Here is a 24,616-nt window from a genome sequence, read left to right as displayed (position 1 = left end):
CTGTACTTCACACTTACTCACATGGTCCTAAAATAGGCTGTGTAGCAGGGAAAATATTCAGAACATACTGTCAGTTAAAATACTGATGTTTTTCACACTTCACTATAATTTCTGCAATAAATAAGTTTTACATAACATAAAATATTCCTGTTACTTCTGGATCAATTTGCTGATAAGAGTATGACTACTTGGAAGGTATTGCCTTACTAATTGTCCACTGTGCAATTGAATTATAGGGGGTCTGGTAAATTGTGAACCTAAATGTAAGAAATGTCTTGGCAACAGAAACTGGTCTGTCTTTTGCACATAGATATTGAACAAAATATTGTGTGGGAGAAAAATCTGATTAAGTTTGCGAGGAATTGTCAAGAAATGTAACATCCATCAGAAAAAAACCACATGAAATAAGTATGGGAGCAGAGACTTTTGTTATTCAGATAGACAAAGCTCCAAAATTGGAATACAATTTGATGACGTAAAAGGACAGTGAGTTCACATTCTTCCTTCCAAATGTTCCTGTGATGGATGCTTCATTAATGATTTATTATACATGTCCCTCCCACTGGAGCTTTCCTTTATGCACAAGCAAGAGTGACCATGCAAAAGTATTGTAATAGCAAAGTCTTCGAACTCTATCCATAAAAAAATCATGGCCAGGATTTTTAGGATGGTGATATTTTCTCTTCCACCAGCTCAGAAGTCAGCAGAGCCTGCCCCACAGCCATTTAACACTCTGGCAAAAGCCCTAGTCCCTGCAGCAAAAGATTATGTAGAGGACAAGACTGGAACTGCAAGCTCTCCCCACAGCCTAATTACTGGCATTCCAGGACTCGATACATTCTGGTCGTCTTAGGGCATGGTCATGAGGTCAGACCAAAGAGGGTAGGGCATTGGTGAAGAGGCCAGTGAAAGATTGAATACCTGTAGAGGTCCAGCCTTTTTGTTAAGGGTGGTGGGGAGAGAGAAAACATTGGTCCCGATGTTAAAAGGAGCTTCCCGATGGATGTGACCAATTTCATTCAGTGTTACTTTTTAGGTTTCCACTCCTCCTGAACAACTCTGCCAGTCTGAAAATTGAGCCGAAGTGGTACATAATTGGTAAGCTAAGAGTTTCAACTCAAGGGCAAGCTTCAATGGATGTTATGCTGGGTGTAAAATGGATTGCGGGTGTACTATTACCTATTATGCACCACTGTACAAGTCAAATCGTTCCAAAAGATCACATCCACAATATTGACAAAACCTGTATCAGGCAAAGCATACCTTGGAAATGATTCACTTTCAATAACTTATTTCCTGTGCTCCATGAAACACCTTCGATGCTCCAGATTCTCAACTGTACAAACACATGCACTTAGATCCTGACCGAGACACCCCTCCCACACACCAAAATCATCGCACACTACTGTACTGATCTCATTAATTCTGATTCTATAATTAACAGAGATACACCTCATTCCTTTCCTTTCTTCACGTCATTCCACCATGTCAAATACCCTTGAATATTGTGTTCCCAATTATGCTCCTGTTCACCAGGCTCTCTCTGGCTTTTCCTCATTGGACCTGCTTTTGATCCACTCAGCTGTATCTGCTGAAGGCAAATGATTAAAGGCCTTTGGCTGAACTCTATAAAAGTATAGGCATTTTCAAAATTTAACTCATGGGATGCACTTGTTAAGATAATGAACTATTTAATTCAACAGCACAAAATAATAATTTTAATCAGTTTCTTTATTTTTTCCAAGAGGCAGCGACGCAGAGGTGAAGGTTAACAAAAGTTTGAAATATTTCCAAGTCGATATCATTTTACAAAGCTACCCAAGTACAGTTTAATTTAAGTCCTTTGATTAATCCCTCTATTTCCACAGGATGTTGTATGTAGGGGGTGTCATCAACTCTTTTCACAATCTCATGATAGACAATAACTCCAACCAAACTAAATATGCAAATTTTAATTTACTTGGTAACGCCAGTACCTGTTCTCATATTGGTGCCAGAAACACAGGACATTCAGAGTACTGAAACACTGCAAAAGCTCAAAGTTACCCATACAGAATGGCAGGGTTCCCATGTGGCAATTTGCACACTTCTCCTCTCAGCTTGCTGACCCATCTTGGAGACATCAATTTCAGCAATCTGCCCAAAGGATACCCTCCCTGGATGATCCTACACACCGGATCTTGGCCCCTGTTGGAAGCTGGAATCTATCGCAGCTGGATGTATCTTATTCCCTACCTGAATAAATGTTCACTCGTCAGAGGGATTACGGGGCATTGATACGGAGTGAAATGTTAATGGAGTTACAAAACCCAGAAACACTGAGTGCAATTGTCTGTGTCCTGATGCAGGCCAGGCTAACTTCGAACCCTTTCTTTCTGTGGATTTCCTCTGTGCTTCAATTAGGGAAGTTCAATCCTGGGTATCCTGCAGAAGCAGCACTGTGGGGCCAGGCAGTTGTGACCATTGACCCTGCTGCTGAGTCTCTGGCAGTGAAAATAGGGAATGACATTCGCGCAGTTTGAGCTGGACACTGGTAATTGGCCAATAGGATGTAAACCTGAAGTGTGGCTGATTCAGTGAAGGGACAGAAAATCAGCCTAAAATGTTCATATAATCACACCAGTATTGTTTATAAATTGAAATATTCACACTTCCACACTCAGTCCTGGTCTGGAGTTCTGCAGTAATTTTAGATGTCTCTTTTTGCTTGGACTGAACCGATTTCGCCCCAACCTGAAACAGATGAAAGGACAAGAAATAAATTGAACAGTGTAAGTAAAGTTTATTAGTCACAAGTAGGCTTACATTAACACTGCAATGAAGTTACTGTGAAAATCTGCAGTAACTATTGCATATGAATCCAACAAATATTACCTATTAGTGAGAAATTCATTTATTGGTTATAAACTAAAAGTGTATACAAGCACTCACCAAATCCACTTCAGACTCCTACAGGTCTGTATGAGGTTGGAGAAAGCAGGGACAGATCGGTCTGTGAAGGAATTTGACCCCAGGTTTAGATCTGTCAATATCTGGTTTACACTGAGAGCAGAAGTGAGATCCTCGGCACAAGAATCTGTGATTCCAACATCCCATAGCCTACGACAAAATAGAGACGCAAAGGGATCAGCGCAAATCTCCAGTGCTTTTAATAATGTTATTCTGGATCATTATAGTAACTAAATTGTCAGATATTCAGTTATTACACACACAAATTTCAAACTTACAACAGTTTCTGTATTTTACACTCTGGGTTCCTGAGCGCTGCAGACAGTAGTTTGACTCCTGCATCACCCAGTTTATTACCACCCAGGATCAGGTCCATCAGTGATCGGTTTGTGCCGAGAGTAGAGGCGAGGTCTTCGGTACAAGAGTTTGTGAGAGAGTTGTTCTTCAGCCTGGGGATCAGAAAATGAAATAACAGAAAACAGGGTAAATTTTCAGTGTTTACTACAATTACCGACATTAATCGTGTCTGGCATCCACTTATTAATAGCACAATATGATGCTTACACCAACGTCTGTATTTTACATTCCGGGCTCCTCAGAGCCACTGATATTAGTTTCAGTCCTGTATCTCCCAGTTTATTATTGCTCAGGGACAGAATTGTCAGTGATTGGTTTGTACCAAGAGCAGAGGCAAGGTCCTCAGCACAAGCTTCCGTGAGAGCATTACTCTTCAGCCTGGTGATTGGGGAGACAAAGAAAAATAACATAAGTCAGAGGCAAAAACGTGGTGCCCATCAATAATTACACTTGTAATAATTTAGCATTACAAGCACAATCTCAAAATACTTACTCCAGCTTCTGTATTTTACACTCTGGGTTTCTTAGAGCTTCGGCCAGTACTTTCACTCCCGAGTCTCCCAGTTTATTTCTTCCCAGTCTAAATACAAACAGACAGTGAGAAACAAACTGAAATAAACCTCAAGATAGATACATTTTTTCCCCCATTGGATGTGAGAGGAAACACTTGAAAAAAAAAGGAGCAATTTGATGAACAGACATCTCCATCATTGAGAATTAATCACACTCTTTGCACTGACATGTTCAGTGACTATTTTTAAAAATCAAGCAAGGGTATAACGGGACAGTAACGGGATTGGTGGGTACATATTTCAATATGTATTATATATATTATCATTATCAACTTAATTGCTTAAGGAGATAACCTCATAGATATTTTCATAAACACATAAAATCTAATACAGATAACTGAAAATTATAGAAAAGATTAGAAATGACAGGGCAGGCTAACTGTTGGGACTGTGAACAGTGAAATCCATTTCAGATTCCCACAAATGTATGAAATATCTGTCTTCAGATTCTCTAGCTCTCATAAACATAAGGGAGGGGGAGGAATTTCCATTGAAACGTTGGGAGAGGTTGACATCGAAATCACTTCAAAACTAGCCCTGTTCAAGAGGTGCAATGTATCAGGTAACAAAACAGTTACAATGCACCTTTCATTATTCAGAGGCTGTACAGCAAGGAAGGAGCAGGATAAACATGTAGCAGCAATAGAAGATTCGCTCCTTGGGGAACACACAGCATCCTCTGCAGCCATGAAGCAGAATCTCATAGGTGCCAGGGTAAGGGATAATGCATGGTGGCAGGGAATGAACTTGGAATGGGAGAGGGTTAATCCAGTTGTAGTGATCCATGCAGAACAAACAACATAGGCAGGAAAAGGGAAGACATTCTTCTGAGGGAATATCGAGCATTAGGGGAAAAACTAAATAGCAGGATTCCCTCCCCTGTGCTTGTGGGGGGAATTCTCCCTTTTACCTGAGTCAAGTGAAAACTGGCAGTCATTTTAGGAGAATTTGTATGTGGCTAAAGAGCTCGTTTGGCAAGGAGAGGTTCCCTTCCACTGGACATGGCTGCAAGTACTGGGAAAGGAATAGGGTCCCCATGTTTCAGTGCAGTGGGTTCACACGGAGATGACAAGTACTTCAAAATAGTGAGACAGGGAAGGAAAGAAAAAGAAATCAGCATAAATGTAGAGAAAACCGAAAAGGATAGGAAAGAATCAACTGAGGACTTGGACAGAAGGAGGTAACAAAACTATGGAGCATAAGTGTGGAATGATGACTGAAAATAAAGAGGAACTGCCATTAAAAATAAGCTGAACTGTCTGGACAGTAATGCACAGGCTCCACACTAAAACAGGAAACTGGAGGCAATAATGCGTTGAGTGAGAGATAGTTAAGATTACTGAGACATTGCAACAGAAATATCAGGGGTGAATGAAACTTTGCAGGGTGTAACTTCATTCGCAAAAATAGGGAAGTGGAAATGGCAGCATTAAGGAAAACAGTACAGGATTAGAAAAAAGTGATGTGACTATTAGCGACACAGAAATACAGTCCATATCGAGAGTTAATTGATAATAAAGATTGAAACACATTAATAAGGTAGTATACAGACACCTCGGGAGGAATTCTCCCGCCCCACCCACCACGGTAATTGTAGCAGCAGGGGCAGACCATGCAAAGGTCCGTTAACCTCAGGCAGGATTTTCCAATTTTGGGGCAAGCGTAGCCAGGAAATCCCGCCCCTAATAGTGAAAGAGGGGTGGAAAAAAATATAAAACATAACAAAATTAACAAAAACACAGAATAATAATCAATTGAGGATTTCAACTTCCCTGATATTAATTGACCAGAAGAGGTATGTAACGGGGATAAGGGATTTGCGTTCCCTTGCGACACGAATCGGGTCCCTTTCTAACCAAGTTATAAGATGGGAGGATTCACTGCTGGATCTAGTAATAGAGAATGAACTCGAGCAGATAAAAGTAGAAAAAGTTAGGAAAGATCTGAGCAATGTTAACAATACTGTATCACAGGCTTCAAAATGCTGCTTGAAGAGCACTTAAGGCTGACAAAGACCAGGGTAATAGGTTTGACTAAGGGTGTTTTTTTAGTGGCTGTGAATAAGAGTACATGGACTGCAAGGAAGAGCATGGTAAAGGAGAAAAGGTAAAGTTGAGAGGAGAGATTGAAGACAAGAGAGCAGAGGAATTATATAATCAAGGAATAGAAAATGGCAAAGTATTTTATTGGTGCATAAATAAAAAAACAGAAGTCGCAAAAAGAGAAGGCCTACTTAGTGTGCACAAGCAATGATCATTATTTACCAAAGAAAAAAAGGACAGGTGGACATGACACTGAATTAGCTAAGTCCACTGAAAATCAAGAGGTACAAGAGTAAATGAACTAAATAAACTTAGAAAGTTTAAAATCCCTGGTCTGGACAGATTGCATCCACACATTTTAAATGGGAAGAGATAGCAGAGGCATTGCTAAAGTTTTGCACAACTCTTTCGAAGAAAGGTGTAGTGCATGAAGAATATTAAATTTAAGAAGCAAGACAGAACAGATCTGCGTAGCACATTGGTGACTGAAAAATTGCAGAATCCCTACAAAATTAGAGATGGAAAACATGAGCGTTTATAAACTAAAAACAGAATATTTAATATTAAGCATGGATTTCAAAGGAAACATTCTGCTTGGCCAACCTTTGTGCATATTTTTTGAAGAGCTAACAGTGATTATATAAGTATAATGGAGCAAATATCATTTGCCTGGATTTTAAAGAGTCATTTTGATAAGATAACACAATAAATTAATAATGGTGAGAGCATATGCAGCCAGAGGATGATAAGACGAGTGGACCACTCTGTGGCTTTGAGATGGAAAGCAGAGCAGATTGGTGATGGATAGCTATTCAGATTCACGGAAGGAAGAAAGCGGTGCTCCGCATGAAAAGTGCTGGGATCACTGTTCTTCACTCTTTATATTAATGATTCAAAATGATTTGAATCAAACAATTTATAATGCTGCACTTGACAACAAACTGAGAAAGGAGCTGTCAACACCACAGAGAACTGTATAAATTACCGGAAAGATATTAACAAACCTGGAGAATGTGCATAATTTTAATAGATATAGATAATTGTTTTGGCAAGGAAAATAAGTAAATTGCACAGAACTTAGATAAGAAGAATCTAAATAAGATGGAGATGTAAAGGGAATGCAAATACACAAATCACTGAAAATATAAAGGCTTGAAACAAGTCAAAAAAACAGGAAAGTTTCTTTCTGGTGGGACAGAATTGAAAATAAAGGAATTATGCTGAACTTGTATTGAGCTTTGATTAGACCACACCTGGAGTGCTGTGTACAATTCTGGTTGCCAAATTATTTTATGGAAATTGAACTATTTTCTGGAATGAAATGTTAAACATTGACTCCTTGTATTTTATCCATTAAGATTTGAGTACAGGAGTAAAAAAAACACGCTGCTATTTTTAAGAGCCTTGCAGGGGGACAGCACCTGAAGTACAATGCAGTGCTTTGGTCTCTACAAGCAAGCAAGGTACACCAGGTTAAGTCCTGATATGGCTGACTATTCCATGAGGATTGATGAGACTGGGCCGAGAATATCTGGAGATCAGAAGAATGAGAGCGTATATCGTTCAAGCATACAGTTCTTTTTGGGCTCAACAGAATAGGTGTCAATAGATGCGTCTCCTGGGTAGTGAGTCTAATATCAGGGGGCATAGCCTCAGAGTAAGGGTTATGCCAATTAGGACTGAGATGAGGAGGATTTTTTTCACTCAGAAAGTGGTGAATCCTTGGAATACTCTACCCAGAAGACTCAGTTCATTGAGAATGTTCAAGACAAAGATCGATAGATATCTAGTTATTAAAGGATACAAGGATGATGTGGGAAAATTATGTTGAGGTACAGTATTAGCCATTATCTAGTGGAATAGTAGAGTAGGCTTGAAATATCTAATAGCCTTCACCTATCACCTATATTCATTGCATGAACCTTCATTATAGCACTGGTTGAGTTACCTTATGAAACAGTACTTTCTGAAGAGCTAACAGTGATTATATAAGTATAATGCTGTTGTAAGCTCTGTTCTCCAGGATTTTATGTAACAAGGAGAGGCTTGGGGCGGCGGGGGGGGCTTTCATTTTATTCTTTATTAAACTAGCCCTAATTCTATTTCTGAGCACTATATGGGGAATTTGGAGAACTTCTGTCTCCAAACTGGTGTGCACACAGAAGACAGCATGGGAAATCCCAGGGTTCGCTGTCAGACTGATGCGTACCTGTACTCAAGAGTCATAGAGGCAACAGCATGGAAACAGGCCCTTTGGCCCAACTTGTCCATGCCGCCTTTTTTTAACTAATAAGCTAGTCACAATTGCCCGCATTTGGCCCATATCACTCGATATCCATGTCCCATCTTATCCATGTAACTGTCAAAATGCTTTTAAAAGACAAAATTGTACTCGCTTCTACTACTACCTCTGGCAGCTCATTCCACTCACCACCCTGTGTGAAAAAATTGTCTCTCTGGACCCTTTTGTATCTCTCACCTTAAACCTATGCCCTCTACCTTTGGAAAAAAATGTTGACTATCTACCTGATTAATGCCCCTCTTTATTTTATAAGATCATCCCTATGCCTCCTACGCTCCAAGCGAAAAAGTCCCAATCTATCCAGCCTCTCATTACTCAAATATCAAGTCCTAGTAGCATCCTAATAAATCTTTTCTGCACTCTTTCTAGTTTAATAACATCCTTTCTATAATAGGGTGACCAGAACTGTACACATTATTCCAAGTGTGGCCTCATCAATGTCTTGTACAAATTCAACAAGGCGTCCCAATACTTGTATTCAATGTTCTGACCAATGGAATCAAGCATGCCAAATGCCTTCTTCATCACCCTGTCCACCTGTGATTCCACTTTCAAGGAGCTATGCCCTGTATCCCCAGATCTCTTCATTCCATAATTCTCCCCAGAGCTCTATGATTAACTGAGTAAGTCATGCCCCGGTTCGATCTTCCAAAATGCATCACCTTGCATTTACCTAAATTAAATTCCATCTACCATTCATCAGCCGACTGGCCCAATTGATCAATATCCCATTGCAATCCTAGATAACCTTCTTCACTGTCCACTATGCCACCAATCTTGGTGTCATCTTCAAACTTACGAACCATGCCTCCTAAATTCTCATCCAAATCGTTAATATAAATGACAAATAACAGTGGACACAGCACCGAACCCTGAGGCACACCGCTGGTCAATAGGCTCGAGTTTTAAAAACAACCCTCTACAACCACCCTCTATCTTGTCATCAAGCCAATTTTGCATCCAATTGGCTACATGACCCTGGATCCTGTGAGATTTAACCTTATGCAATAACCTACCATGCAGTGGTATCTTGTTAAAGGTCTTGCTAAAGCCCATGTAAACAACGTCGATGGCACTGCCCTCATCTACATTCTTGGTTATCCCTTCAAAAAATGCAATCGAATTTGTGAGACATGATTTGCCTATCATAAAGCCATGCTGACTGCCCCTAATCAGTCCTTGCCTCTCTAAATGCTTGTAGATCCTGTCTCTCAGAACACCTTCTAACAACTTACCCACAACAGATGTTAGTCTCACCGGCCTGTAGATCCCAGGCTTTTCCCTGCAGTCTTTCTTAAACAAAGGCACAACATTTGCCACCCTCCAATCTTCAGGCACCTCACGGCTGGCTGTTAATGATTCAAATATCTCTGCCAGGAGAGACACACTTTCCTCCCTAGCCTCCCACAATGTCCTGAGATATACTTTATCAGGTTCCCAGGATTTATCGAGCTTGATGCGCTTTAAGACTTCCAGCACCACCTCCTCTGTAATATGTACACTCCTCACGATATCACTATTTCCCCAAGTTCCCGAACATCCCTGCCTTTCTCAACAGTACTGATGAGACATATTCATTTAGGATCTCAGCCATCTCTTATGGATCCACACATAGATGGCCTTGTTGATCCTTAGGAGGCCCTACTCTCTCCCTTTTAAAAATTTTTCCCTTTGTGCATTTGTAAAAGCTCATTGGGTTCTTCTTTGCCTTATCTGCCAAACCAATCTCATGTCCCCTTTTTGCCCTTCTGAGTTCTCTCTTTACTCCTACACCATCTATACTCAAGGGATCCACTTGATCCCAGTTGCCTATGCATGTCATATGCCTCCTCCTTCTTGACCAGGGCCTCAATATCCCGAGTCATGCAGGGTTTCCTACTTCTACCAGCCTTGCCCTTCACTCCAGTGATAAACCCTACAACCTATTCAATTGGAGCTTTTTTCATCTCCCAAATGTCATATCTTACTTAATGTTAAGGGTGTACAATGCAAAAGATTTCCATTTTCCCAGCATTCTCAATCCAGGAAGTTAATCCTTCAAAAAGATGTACCCTGCATGGTATTGGATTAATTACCAAATTGTTAGCTTTTTTAAAAAGATTGTTTCTGATTAAAATGGTGGACACAGAAAATATTTTCCATAAATTTCCTGTGCTGCTGGCTTGTAATACATATTTATATTCTATTGCCCAGTCTTACTAATTATCATCTGTAAGTGCATAATCTGAGCATTTTTGTTATCTGCATTTGCTCATCCAATAGAGGCTGGAAAATCCCTACCTGTTCACAAGGATCCATTTTAGATCCCCCAGTCCTGAGGAAATTACTAACTGATACTCTTATATAATGCTTTATTGATGATGTCTGTGCTGCGTCTGCTTCTCCCTGTTTCAAATTAGCTGCTTGAATTTCTTTTTTATAAAGCAAATACAGTGCACGATTGTTCGACAATTTGCTGAATTAAGAGATAATTACCTCAACTCCCGGCATCTGTACAGTACGGGACCGAGCCGCTGGAGTCCTTCAAACTGAATAAAGCAGTTCTCCAGATTGAGGTGCTTTATTAAATTACAGAGTCCAATAACATGAGATAGGACCACACAGTCAATTATGGACAGTCGCAATCCACAAAATTTAAATGTCTCCACGGATCCCACTGTAGACTGAGCCAGCGTTTTATTCTGAGATTCGGATAAGTAGTGCAAAATGTTCATGTGGCTTCTTTTACCAATTTTACCTTTCGTGTTCCCCAGTATCGCTTTAACTTTCTCCTTCACCCAGTCAGTCACTCGGCTGGTCGTTTGTTTAAGAAATGGACCCAGAATCTCCTCCAAAGGCTGAGCCGACTGTGGGGAGGAAAGACCAGCAACAAATCGGACAAATATCTCAAACCTCCCACCTTCTTTGCTGTGGGCTTCACCAAGCATTTTCCCGATGTCCTTGGGATTGGGAGTCAGGAACTGTGCGATTGCTGCAGCAAATTCTTGAATGGTGATGTGTGGGAACGTGTAAACTACATTCTGTGGAGAATCACCTCTTTCAGAAATATCTTTCAGGAAGTCAGACAGGAACTGGGAAGGTTGTGTACTGTACTTGACCAAATCTTCATTTGTGAACACAGTTCTTTTCTCTGAGATTCCTGCAAACGCCATCTCACCAATTGCCAGGAACACATCGCGAGGGTTTTCAATCTCTTGGCCATGGTTTTTCAGAATGTTGTAAAAATAGGAGGAATATAATTGGGTGATGTTCTTGGGCACTTGCTGGTGCTCCCCATCTCCTTGTGCGAAGAAGGGACCCAGTGACAGACCAAGGATCCAACAGTATGAAGGGTTGTAGCTTATTGTGTGCAGGAGCTCATTCTCCTCGATGTGCTTGAAAACAGCCGCTGCCACTGTCTCATCTTCACAAATCTTATTGAGATATTTCTTCCGTTCTTCACCAACAAACCCCAGGATTTCAGCCCAGACACTGATTCCAGCCTTTTCTAATAACTGTAATGTAGTGGGGCGGCTGGTCACTAGCACTGAACACCCTGGGAGCAGCTTGTGCTGTATTAAACTGTGGACAATATCAGACACTTCGCACGGGAATTCAGGATTGGTGCACATGGACTTTGCTTCAATATTTCTCTGACTGTCCTTGAATTCATCCAAACCATCAAATATAAATAGCAATCCTTCTGGGTTTTTCCAGAGCTCTCCGAGTATATTGCACATGTAAGGATAGAATGCAAGTATAAGATTCCTCAAGTTTAGTTTACAATTAATAGTGTTCAAATCTCGAAATTTAAAACTGAAAACAAATTGAATGTTTGGGTATATTTTCCCAGTGGCCCAGTCATGAACAATCTTTTGCACCATTGTTGTTTTTCCTACCCCTTGGACTCCACTCACTGCTGCTGAACTCCCAAGTTTGCATTCTGTCCCAGATAAACGGCCCTGGAACAATTGTGCAGGTTGGATTTTTTCCATTTCTTTTCGTAGGTGTTTTTCTCTCCAAACCTTATGCTCCCTGCTTCTGGCCAGCAGTTCATGCTCCAAAAGTTGAATTTCTCGAGTAGAAATGATTGATAGATCAGCATAATGATCAACTAACTGGAAAATCTTGACTTTCTCCTTAAATAAGACAGAGTTTATTCTCAATGTTTCTGTTTGTTCCCGCAGTGTTTCCTTGTGCTTCTGCTGAACATCTTGAATTAGAACAGACGGAGTTGTTCTGAATATTAGTTACTTTTCCACAAAAACAAATTCTCAATACCATTATTACAAGATTTTCAGTTATAGCTTCATTTCAGTAAATGTCTACATCAAAATTAATTTCCAACTGTTGGAAAACTTGCTTAAAAGTGAACAATGTTCAAGAATAGTTTAAAATCCTCACCTGTTTTCAATGAGAAATGCTCAATTTTTGAGTAATATCAGTGGAATATGGAGAATAAATAGCGAGTTTCAGTGTTATCATATTTGATAAAGGATGGGTTATTGTGGGTAATGTGTGAATTGAGAGAAGAATGAGTGAGCGAGACTGCAAATGGACAGAAATCCCACTGAATGTTTGATCAGATTATTAAATAAGCTTCCAATCCCTCATCCTCCCATCATGAAGGATGCTTGAAACCACCATCACTAATTCATGTATCTCTGCTCTTGCCCTAGCTGATTTAGTGCAGTAACCAGGTTTGAGCATTTGTTGCCTGGAGACTTGACTAGTCCAATGCTCTCTTGACCAGCCTTCCATCTTGCACCCTCCATAAACTTGAGCTCATCTAGAACTCTGCTGTCTATAGCCAAACTCATACTAACTCCTATTCGCCCAATCGCTCTGGCATCACTGACCGTCACTGGTGGCTTGCCTTCACCTGCCAATCCCTTGAGTTCTAGATTACCTCCATACACTTTGTTTCCTCAGAAGTTCCACTGTCATTGTACACAGACAGGTTATCAAGCAAATTGCATGCACTGACAGAAGGTCAGATTGTGAATGCACAGGGGTTAATTTGCTGTTATAAATTGTGCGGGTTATCTGGCAAATACCTGCATTTCTATAATCATGCAGGTCAAGGTTACTGTCATTGCAAATCAGAACAATGTTTAAATTAAGGCAAGTGTAAGACAGTTTGAAACATTTAATTCAGGTAAAAGGAGATTCGGTTTCTAATGCTTTAATAGAATTCACAACTAAATTGTGAAAAATGGCCTCAGCATTTTCAAAGGGCTGTGTTTGCTGATTGCTGAATGATGCACTACCAATAAATGAACTTGTAGCTTCAGCGATGTCCCAGATAGTTGCCTGCATCAAAGTTGCAGACCAAATTCAGGAGGAAAGGAACATTGTTCTTCCTCCCACAGTCCCCCTCCCAAGCCCTCACCATCCCTCAAGTATGCTTTTACCACTTCCTGGTCACCACCCCTCAGGCTGCAGGAGCTGCAGTGTTTCCAAAATAATAACAAAGAAGGAGCAAAAATGGGAAAATGTTTTCTCCAATGGGTAATATAGAGGGGAGACAAATTACAATGAAGGACACTGATGGGGCAGAAATGCAAATGCAATCAAGAGAAATTTGAATGTATTGATACAGAATGGATAGGTAGGTGTGGTCAACTCCATTATAATGACAGGCTTATTTGGATCAAACAACACATTGCTGTCCTTGATCATTTTAGACCATAAGACACAGGACCAGAATTAGGCCACTCGGTCCATCGAGTCTGCTCCGACATTCAATCATTTTTCACATCCCCATTCTCCTGTCTTTTCCCCATAACCGCTGATCCCCTTATTAATCAAGAACCTATTTACCTCTGTCTTAAAGACACTCAATGACCTGGCCTCCACAGCCTTCTGCGGCAAAGAGTTCCACAGATTCACCAATCCCTGGCTGAAGAAATTCCTCCTCATCTCTCTTTCAAAGGATCCTCCCTTTAGCCTGAGGTTGTGCCCTCTGGTACCAGTTTTTCCTACTAGTGGAAACATCCTCTCAACGTCCACTCGATCCAGGCCTTGCAGTATCCTTTAAGTTTCAATAAGATTCCCCTCCCCTCATCCTTCTAAACTTTGATGAGTATAGACCAAGAATCCTCAATCTTTCCTCATACGACAAGCTCTTCATTCTTGTGAAACTCCTCTGGACCTTTCTGAGGCCAGCACATCCTTGCTTAGGTATGGGGCCCAAAACTGCTCACAATACTCCAAATGGGGTCTGACCACAGCCTTACACAGCCTCAGAAGTACATTCCTCCTCTGCTGTCATGAACGCTAACATTGCATTTGCCTTCCTAACTGCTGACTGAACATGCACGTTAACGTTAAGAGAATCTTGAACAATGACTCCCGAGTCCCTTTGTGTTTCTGATTTCCTAAGCATTTTCCCATTTAGAAAATAGTCTCTGCCTCCATTCCTCCTTCCAAAGTGCATAACCTTACACTTTTCCACATTGTATTTCATCTGCCACTACTTTGCCCACTCTCCGAACCTGTCCAAGTTCTTCTGTAGCCCCCCTGCTTCCTCAATACTACCTGTCCCTCTACATAAGGAAGTGAGGATGGCTGAGCGGTCTAAGGTGCTGCGTTCAGGTCGCAGTCTCCTCTGGAGGCATGGGTTCAAATCCCACTCCTGTTGATTTGTAGTTTTTCTATGTTCAGTAGTTTTTCTATGTTCTATAGGAGATGTCAGGGGTAGGTTTTTCACTCAGAGGGTGGTGGGTGAGTGGAATCGGCTGCTGTCAGTGGTGGTGGAGGCAAACTCGATAGGGTCTTTTAAGAGACTTCTGGATGAGGACATGGGACTTAATAGGATTCAGGGTTATAGGTAAGCCTATATATAAGCCTAGGTGGGTAGGGGCATGACCGGCGCAACTTGTGGGCCAAAGGGCCTGTTTGTGCTGTAGTTTTTCTATGTTCTGTGTCTTTGTATCATCTGCAAACTTAGCAACAGTGCTTTCAGTTCCTTCCTCCAAATCGTTAATGTATATTGTGAAAAGTTGTGGTCCCAGCACTGACCCCTGAGGCACACCACTAGTCACCGACTGCCATCCTGAAAAAGACCCCTTTACCTCCACTCTCTTCCTTCTGCCAGTCAGCCAATCCTCTATCCATGCCAGGCTCTTACCCATAACACCATGGGCAGTTAACTTATTTAACAGTCTCCCATCTTTCTATTCTGCTGTGCTTCAGAAAGCAATGTTTCAGCATATTTACACATACATTCATTGAACATCTTTTTATAGTTGTTCTGCTATTATTACTGATTTTGAAATAGAAATGAATTCACTTCAATCAGTGCAATGTCCATTTGACCAACCAACAATTCCCAGCTGCTTGATTTTGGTCTTTGGTTTCTTATATTACAGGTTTCATGATTTATAACAAATTTGTCAGTCATTAGTTTGGGTCTAAAGGATTCCTGAACTAAAAGGTTATGCTTCGAGTGGAAGAATTTTCTCCCTTGCATTGTAATAAGAAAGCAATGTCAATAATCTCCACATCAGCCTGAACATTGGCCTGGAGTTTGCTGTAAACAGTGAGATTATCAGTGATTGGGTTATTAGACGGAAAATCTGACAGCAAGTTCCACATTGGGCACAGGCAATTTTCTGCCCGAGATTCCTGATGTCTTTGTAATGTGCACAGTTGCAGACCTCACAAATCTGGGCTTCATGAGTCACCATATGTGTATGGGGTTTCACAGTGCATCAGAATTCTGCCAAATGTGTATGGAGTTTCACAGTGGATCAGGATCCGGTCAGGTCTGTACGGGATTTCGCAGTGTATCAGGATGCTGCCAGTTGTGTGTGGGGTTTCACAGTGTATCAGGATCCTGCCAGGTTTGTACTGGATTTCAAAGTGTATCAGGAGCCTGCAATGTGTGTACGGGGTTTCATTATGATATCAGGATGCTACCATCTCTATGTGATCCTTCGCAGGTTAAAAACAATTGCTGAACATGCTGAAATAATACAATGTCAGGATTGATACAGAATATGTCACATCACATGAATTTTAAGAAATTCTGGTGTTAATAATTGAGATTTAAAACCATACTATGTTTATATTTAAAACTAAAACCATACTATGTTTATTTGTTTTTTTCCTAGATGATAAACATCTGATTCACAGATTTTGACAATACAATCAACATCCCAATTATCATAAGTGAAATAAAGGGTTCTATTCCATGCCTCACCTTCTAGCTGACTGGATACTTGGGATAAATCTTGTGCTTTGTCCAAATAATCAAATGAATCACAACCTGTGGAAAACAATTAAATTTTACAGTCAAATCTGTGTAATGCAACTAAACAATCTGCAGCATTTGAATCTGAAACTGGAGGTGCAATTTTACAGTACCCAGTTCTTGTATTTCTTTCAGTATCTTATCCAATTCCGGTAATCCATCGCAGATCTTCACAAAGGATTCCCACATTATCCTTCGTGCTTGAGATCCTTTTGCCATCACCAGATTTAGGAGAAGTTTGGAACCGTCTGCCTTGCTTTTCTTCTCTGTGAGCTCAGTAACTTTCTGTAAACAACAACACTGAATATACAAAGCAGACTGGAAGATAAACATTGAGAACGAGAAGGAAAGAATTCACTGAGTCATAGAATTTCCAAGCTGTTCTAGCACACAAAACAGTCACTGGATTGAGTATTGATCCATTCCAAACAGACTAAACACTTTGTTCACATCTTGATTCAGTCATTAGTAGCAAATAAATGTGAATAACTAAATTCAAATTTGTTTTTGTTTAATCCTTCAGGGTTCAACATGACATGAGCTTAATGTCTTGATCTATTTTGTTTGAACCCTTACTTTCTGCTATCACACTTTGTGATTTACTTAGAGATTAATCAGATCACTGATGGCAGTGAAGTGCAAGAAGCAGCAACAAAACTGAGAAACGCGGCACTGCCAATTGTGTTCCTGGGAATGACATGAGCCAAGTATCTGTAAGGGAACATAGCAGACAGCGATCATTGTATACTACACTTTAGATGGGCTATGGAAAAGTAGTAATCTAGAGTAAGAATAATTAACTGGGGAAAAGCCAATTGGATCTGAAATTGATAAACAGAGCATATTCTTCTTCCTTCATACTTACTTGATACTCTTGCTCACTGAAATGGTCATTGTTTTTTAATGAGAGATTGAGTCCCTCTACCCCTTCTTCAATTGCCTGTTCCAGTCTGTCTCGGTAGAATTTAATCAACTGGAATAGCCGGTAATCATCACACTTTTTCAAGAGCTCAGTGATGGCAGAAGGAGTATCTGTGAAGACAAACAGGTACAGTATTAAACTGCCCGAAAACCATTACATACCATGGCTGGAATTTTACCGCCTCGCCCGCCCTGATTCCGGGTTGGGCAAGGCTCGTGGGACGGAAATCCTGGCCTTGGGTGGGATCGTAAAATCCCGCCCTACATGTGTGACAGCCCAATGATCTTTAAAGTCAATTCTGAAAAAAATGTGCGCAAATATTTCACATTTGGGGCGATCTTACCATCACGCCCTGCTAACCGATGGTACATCATTTTTTAGGATGGTGTTGGATCTTCTCTACTGTTTGAACCTTCTTCACGAGACACGAGAAATCAGGTACTTGCCTGATTTCCTGCTGTTTGAGATCTTACCGGCAGCAGATATCCGGTACGATCAGCCTCGCACCCATTTCCAGCGCAAGGCTGAATAAATTAACAATAATCTCTCCCTCAATGTCAACAAAATGAAGGAGGTCATCATGGACTTCAGAAAGCATAGTGGAGGCCTTCCCCTGTCTACATCAATAGGGGCGAAGTACAAATGGTTGAGAGTTTTACGTTTTCAGGTGCCCAGATCACCAACAACCTGTCCTGGTTCCTGCATGCGGATGCTACAGTTAAGAAAGCCCATCAACGCCTCTACTTTCTCAGGAGACTAAGGAAATTTTGCATGTCCACTGCAACTCTCAGCAACGTCTACGGATGCACCATAGAAAACATTCATCCTGGTTGTATTACAGCTTGGTATGGCTCCTGCTCTGTCCAAGACAGCAAGAAACTACAAAGTCATGAATGAAGCCCAGTCCATCACTCAAACCAGCCTCCCACCCATTCACACTGTTTACATTTCCCGCTGCCTCGGAAAAACAGCCAGCAGAATCAAGATTCAACATTTGGACTAGCCAAAAAAGCGCTACTGAAACTCTCCCGTTTTCACGCTCATTCTGGATTTATAGAAATTTTTTCATAAGATCGATCCCATTCCCTTTACTCAAGCCTCCTCTGAATCGATACATGTTCACTAATTTAAACTTAGAATACGGATCAATTGTTTGCAATAACCAAAAAAAGTGCTATTTCCTGTTCTATTCTTTAACTCTACATACAGTGAATCTATCGTCCTTAAGTTCTAATGCTGTCAGAATCTTTTCTTAATATTGGAACCCATTAGTTTTTCAGTCTCAAGATGCTGGAACCAGGATAATTTCATACACATATAAGGTCACACTACAAGATGGGCCTTATAGAGGACGTGTGAGAACATCATCAACTGCCATACCATCCAAACTTGCACACATATTACATTGCTTCGTCATTACTGGGTCAAAATCATGAAAAATCCTCCCCAAGCTTCACATCCAATGGTTTCACTAATTCTGCTCTCATATCTCAAACCCTAATACAGATATGTTCCAATCCTTACATGGACTAACTGATTCCCCTCTCCACTGTTCCATTAATTTCTTCTTTTTTGGCAAAACCATTGTTATTGGTTGACTTATATCACAGTTGTCCCTTCTCTCTTCATAAAAGTCACTGCAGAGCCCAAGAAAGTGAGTCCTTGTATCCTGTTCCACTCCAGCAGCTTCACATTGACCTGCCTCACATTTCTCTCTGAAGCAGCCCAGTACACTGTGGCTATATGCACACCTCATTGATTTCAATGATTCAGTAAGGCAGTTCAACTAACCTTCGCAAAGGCAGTTAGGAAAGGGCAAGAAGTGCTGGTTTTGACAGTGACTCGCACATCCAAAACAGAAAAAAAAAAGATCACCACCTTCATGCTTGGTTTTCCAGTCTGGAATCTAAATTTTTTCATTGTCTTCAGAACAGATTTTCAACAGTGTTATAGATTAAAACCATGATGATTTTCATTTCTCCTTTTCAGAATTTGTCCCACTTTTTCCAGGACATTTTTACTTCTTGAATCTGAAAGGTAACTTAATATTTGGGACTTACTCAATACTGAAGAGCGTACCATTTGCTGGATTACAGAATCTCTTACTACTATGGCTCACTTATTTCTGTGCTCCACTTGCCCTTCACTCCCACCCCATGCTGGTTCATCCCCTGCATCTTGGATCACTGCCCCAATCCAGTCCCCAATACTAGCTATCTATTGGACAGTTTTAGTATTCAGGTACTTTCTCAACCTGTAACTCTGATGTCCCTCTGGAAAATCACTTATTTCTCTTTTCCTACTCATCCACTATCCCACCTGTTTCTGAATGAGCTGCATATTCTTTCTCAAGATTATGTCCTTTGTCAGGAATAAATTACAATATGAAGTATTTGATTATCCTACCTGTGTCCATTTTCATTTTTTTGGATGGTGTTGGATCTTCTCCACTGTTTGAACCTTCTTCAACTTGAGCCATGATGTTGACAGGTGTATTCAGATTCTGTAAGAACGTAATATGTAATGGAGGGTTACATGGAATTGTTAAAATGAACAGGACACTGTTGCTTTATTGAAGATGTCAGTCCCTCCTTCCCATCAGTACAAAAGCTGTTAGCACTTAGGTCAAGCATCTCTCCAATGTTATAATCAACATGCCACACCAGATAGTTTACAGAGAACTGCCCAGTGAAATCCTGTGACTCCAGCTGAGCATAACAACTCTGTTTCAGGTAAGCTTGTATCAGTCGAGGCTCCATGCTGGAAGCTTGTGTTGGCAAGACTGACTCACCCGGTGCAGGGCAAAACCAGTGTTAATACTGAGTTGGAGAATATCCTGCAGATAAATATGGACCGGGCAATGATTGATGAAATAAATGACCATTCACTCAGTTTTACAGTCTGGTGACGTCGTATTATTTAATTCACATATGTGTGCTCCATGTTTTTCCTTTGTTCAGTGTTGTTATTGTAGTATTTCATAAATACCTTTCCAAATACACAATGTGTGTATCTACGTGATTTCTCTGGTCTTTACCTACACTGATACGTCCATGTGTTCATGGAATTGAGACATGGTTAGTCTTTCTATTTGAATATATTCATCATCCTTTATGGTCTTAGCATCTGACTAATTAGTGAAGTAGGAAGTGAAGACATTTGTCACTATTCCACATTGATATATAAATCATGTAACCTTAAACAATGAGGCAATGCGCAGAAATGATTGCACGCTCATACACATAGTGTATGTATTTTTATACATATATATCTCAGTATATGTAATTCAATTGTCAGCACACCCAGATATATAATTATTTATGGCATTTTTTAGTGCTGCATTTGATGACTGTTTTTCAATCATAATTCTCCACTCCCATGTGTTTTGTTGTATTTGTGCCCAATCCTTTGATTTCCTTTCCATTCCTCACTGCCCATATCTAAAAACTACTTGGACACCGATCAGTCATTTCTGTAAACTACAGGACTGAAGTAGGGTGCTGACAATGCAACAAGAGTTGGAAGGAGGCAATCATTGCAACAGACAGGATATTATGTTGGGGGAACAGCCTACCATCAAATGGATAACTGAAGTTGCGAATAGATTGGCTCAAACTAAGACATTGGCTGAAACACAGATGAAATCACTGGAGAGGGAAAAGAAATTGTAGCACATGAGCTGAAATGTACAAGGCATGTCGATGCCCCTGACATCGAAGCAAACAGCAGGTCCCGAGTTGCATTTCTTGGCAGCAGGACCTGCTACTCAATTTTACCATGGGGTCTTAATTAGCCGCTTGTGAGCCAACCATATAATGATGGACAGTGGTGGTTTTCTGTAATGCCCTGGCCCAGAGGACTGGCAGCCTGGAAGTCTCAGTCACTCCACCAGAAGAGGTAGTCGCTGATGAGGAATGCAGGAGACCTCGGGTTGACAGCAAGAGTGTCAAAAAATTATTTAAAAGACATTGACAAAGTCAAGGCTGAGTATGTCCAGTGCATGTGACTCTTCAGAGTTAATGAGAAGTTCTGTGAACACTCTTTTTCACTCTCCTCAGATGCTGCCAGACCTGAGTATATCCTGGATTTTCAGATTTTACTTCAGATTTCCAACATTAAAGTAATTTTCCTTTTAGTTAAGGATTATAAAAGGATGAGGAGAAAGATAGCAGGCAGGAACCTGGAATTAAGTTCAGTGTGTGGATAAGTTTTAGAACTGAGGTGAGGAGAAATTCTTCACCCAGAGTGGTGAATGTGTGGAATTCACTACCACAGAAAGTAGGTGAGGACAAAGCATTGTGTGATTTCAAGAGGAAATTAGATATAGCTCTTGGGGCTAATGGGATCAAGGGATATGTTGGGGGGGGGGGGGGGGGTGGAAATCAGGATATTGAATTTGAAGGGCCGCGGTGGCAGTGGTTAGCACTACTGCCTCAGGGCCAGGAAGAGAGTTCCATTCCGGGCTTGTGTCACGTGCAAAGTCTGCACGTTCTCCCTGTGTGCGGCGGCTTCCTTCGGGTGGTCCGGTTTCCTCCCACAGTCCAAAAGACAGTGCATTGACACACTAAATTGTCCGTCAGTGTACCCAGACAGGCACCAAAGTGTGGCGACTAGTGCATTTCCACAGCAACTTCATTTCAGTGTTAATGTAAGCCTACTTGTGACATTAATAACAAAACTTTATAAACCTTAAACTCAGCCATGATCAAAACGCATGGCGGAGCAGGCTCGAATGACCGAATAGACTACCCTTACTCCTAGTTTCTGTGCAATCAGATCATCCTTCATCGTAATGAATAGGGGAATAGGATCGGTGGTCTGAATGGCCTTTTCCCTTGTTTCATGAGTGCCGCGCGCGCTACACAACTCTCCCCCCTCCCTCCCACCCAAAAATAAATAGCTCGTCCCCGATTGCCTGCAGATAGCTAATTGACGGCAACATCGCCCAATCGGATCAGACCTTTCCCAAAGTCCCGCCCACCCCATTGTAAGAATCGTGGCGGTTCGTATTCACGCGGCAAGGCCGTTAAACCGTTTGTGCGCGAGCCGGGCCAGAACTACTGGTGTCTGGCCCTCACCGACAGCGGCCTTATCAACCGCAGTCGCGGTAACAGGAAGAAAGCCGCTACTTGCCAGTTTAGGCCTCTGCCGCACTCAACCTCACACGCGGTTCGCTGCGGAATTCGGCTTGAAAAATGGGAGTTCGACACGCCTGTTCGCCGGCCTGAAACGTTAACGCTGCTTCTCTCTGCACCGACGTTGCCGGCCCTACCGAGTATTCCGGGTTTGTTTTAATATGTCGCTTATTGCGTTCAAATAACCGCCAACAAAACGGCCAGGGTCGACCACAGAATGGCTGCTCTGAACGAACTGCTTCCTGCGCTGGCGCAGTGAGGCTCCCGGGAAGGGGGAGGTAAGAAGAAGATGTGGCCGTTGGCGCATGCGCAGTGAGCCTCCCGGGATGTTGGGCGGGGGTGAGAGTAAAAGATATGGTCGCAGGCGCAGTGAGGCTCTCCTAAACCTTTTTCTGCTCTGCTGTTGCTGCTGCCGCCACCATCCGCCATGTATCTGGAGATTCGATTCGTTTCCGGTTAGTTTTCCCTTCGGTGGCGGGAACTAATCTGTGTGTGAGGTAACAAGGGGTGGGTTACAGGGGCGGGTCTCTTACTGTATTAACTGGACAGCCCATCAGGTTAAAGTCCAGCAGGTTCACTTGGCAGCACGAACTTTAGGAGCGCTGCTCCTTCATCAGGTGAGTTGGACTTTAACCTGGTGTTGTGAGACTTCTTACTGTGCCCACCCCAGTCCAACGCTGGCATCTTCACATCATGGACAGGACATGGCTCTGACAGTGACTGGTCTATTTGGTTTGTCAAAAAAATTGATAGTGACTGGTAAACTCCAATGTGATTTTATTTATTTTTGTCAAATGTATTAGTATACAGTGAAAAGTACTGTTTCCTGCACACTATTTTGTACTTTGATTTCTGTTCGGGCTGTTCCCCCTCCTTTTTGGGGAGCTGCCCCTTTTACTTTGTCCTGATTTAATCTGAGTTTGTTTACTTGGTTTGGTTTGACCTAAAAAGAGGACAAAACATACCATAAGTAGAGAAGGAAAGGAGAGGGTGCAGAATGTAGTGATACTGTCATAGCTGCGGCGTAGAGAAAAATAAACTTAACAAAAGGTAGGTCCATTCAAAAGTCTGATGGCAGTAGAGAAGAAGGTGTTCTTGTGTCAGTTGGAATGTGACCTCAGACTTTTGTATCTTCCCCACGGAAGAATTGATTATGTTAGCTGCTTTTCCGAGGCAGTGGAAAGTGTGGACAGAGTCAATGGATGGGAGGCTGGTATGGCGCAATTAAAAATATAAAAGTGCCAGTGACTCGGGTTTGATTCCTGGCTTGGGTCACTATCTGTGCAGAGTCTGCATGTTCTCCCTGTATCTGCTTGGGTTTCCTTTGGGTGCTCCAGTTTCTTCCCACATGCTCTGAAAGATGTGCTGGTTAGGTGCGTTGGCCATGCTAAATTCTCCCTCAGTGTACCTGAACAGGTGTAGTGTGGCAGGTGATGAGGGGATTTTCACAGTAACTCCATTGTTTTGTTAATGTAAGCATACTTGTGACATGAATAAATAATAAACTGGGTCTGCAAACCAGCAGAAGAATAGTCAACACCTTGGAAAGACTGCTGCTAATGCTGTATGGACAAATGCACAAAGGGTGTCTTCTTGAGAAGGAGTCCATGCTTTACAAACATGTATGGAATCGTGTACAGTCAACATGTTAATGTTTTTGTTAATTTAGTGAAATAAATTCACAATTTAAAAGTGAAATGTAGCAAAAAAAGGCATGCAAGTTAGATGGATGGCAATGATAAATTGCCCCTTAGTGTCCAAAGATGTTTAGATTGGGCGGTTTAGCTATGGCAGATGCTGGGTGTTAGGGGTGGGTGGACCTGCGTAATATGCTCTTTTGGATAGTCATGCATATTTGATGGGCTGAATGTCCGGCACTCTAACGATTGTATGATTCTAGTGCCATTCTCCTGCCTTTGGTGTACCTCTGCACATTGTTTCTATTCAAGTTATCATCTAATGCCCTTAAATACATTAATCAAACCTGCCTCTACCAGCCTTCCAGGCAGCGTATTCCAGATTTGAGTCGCTTGCTGTGTGAAAAAGATTTTCTCACCACATTTACTCCTTTGACAAAGCACCTTTTAATATGTGCCCTATC

The 24,616-nt window shown here is 41.5% G+C and overlaps 1 protein-coding gene and 1 long non-coding RNA gene across 3 annotated transcripts in view; one reads left to right on the top strand and one right to left on the bottom strand.

Moving 5' to 3' along the window:
* Positions 1-1,688: 1,688 nt before the first annotated feature.
* LOC144505302 (NACHT, LRR and PYD domains-containing protein 3-like) lies at positions 1,689-22,829 on the bottom strand. The gene is made up of 11 exons (XM_078231409.1): positions 22,514-22,829; positions 19,787-19,883; positions 17,324-17,490; positions 16,572-16,743; positions 16,408-16,473; positions 10,698-12,414; positions 3,800-3,886; positions 3,514-3,684; positions 3,228-3,398; positions 2,932-3,099; positions 1,689-2,733 (listed from the first exon to the last, which is right to left on the bottom strand). The coding sequence occupies exons 2-11, from the start codon at positions 19,857-19,859 to the stop codon at positions 2,646-2,648; spliced, it is 2,880 nt and encodes a 959-aa protein (XP_078087535.1). The 5' UTR covers positions 19,860-19,883; positions 22,514-22,829; the 3' UTR covers positions 1,689-2,645.
* The window catches only part of LOC144505301 (uncharacterized), a 33,359-nt gene continuing 31,572 nt past the window's right edge, over positions 22,830-24,616 (top strand). The window contains exon 1 of one of the 2 annotated variants that reach the window (XR_013499807.1): positions 22,830-22,970. This is a non-coding gene — a long non-coding RNA (uncharacterized LOC144505301). The remainder of the gene's footprint in view (positions 22,971-24,616) is intronic. The other variant, XR_013499808.1, reaches the window with a different exon arrangement.

Source organism: Mustelus asterias, chromosome 16 (genome assembly GCF_964213995.1).
Source record: "Mustelus asterias chromosome 16, sMusAst1.hap1.1, whole genome shotgun sequence".
Lineage (NCBI taxonomy): Eukaryota > Metazoa > Chordata > Chondrichthyes > Carcharhiniformes > Triakidae > Mustelus > Mustelus asterias.
This window is presented reverse-complemented; position numbering and strand designations above follow the sequence as displayed.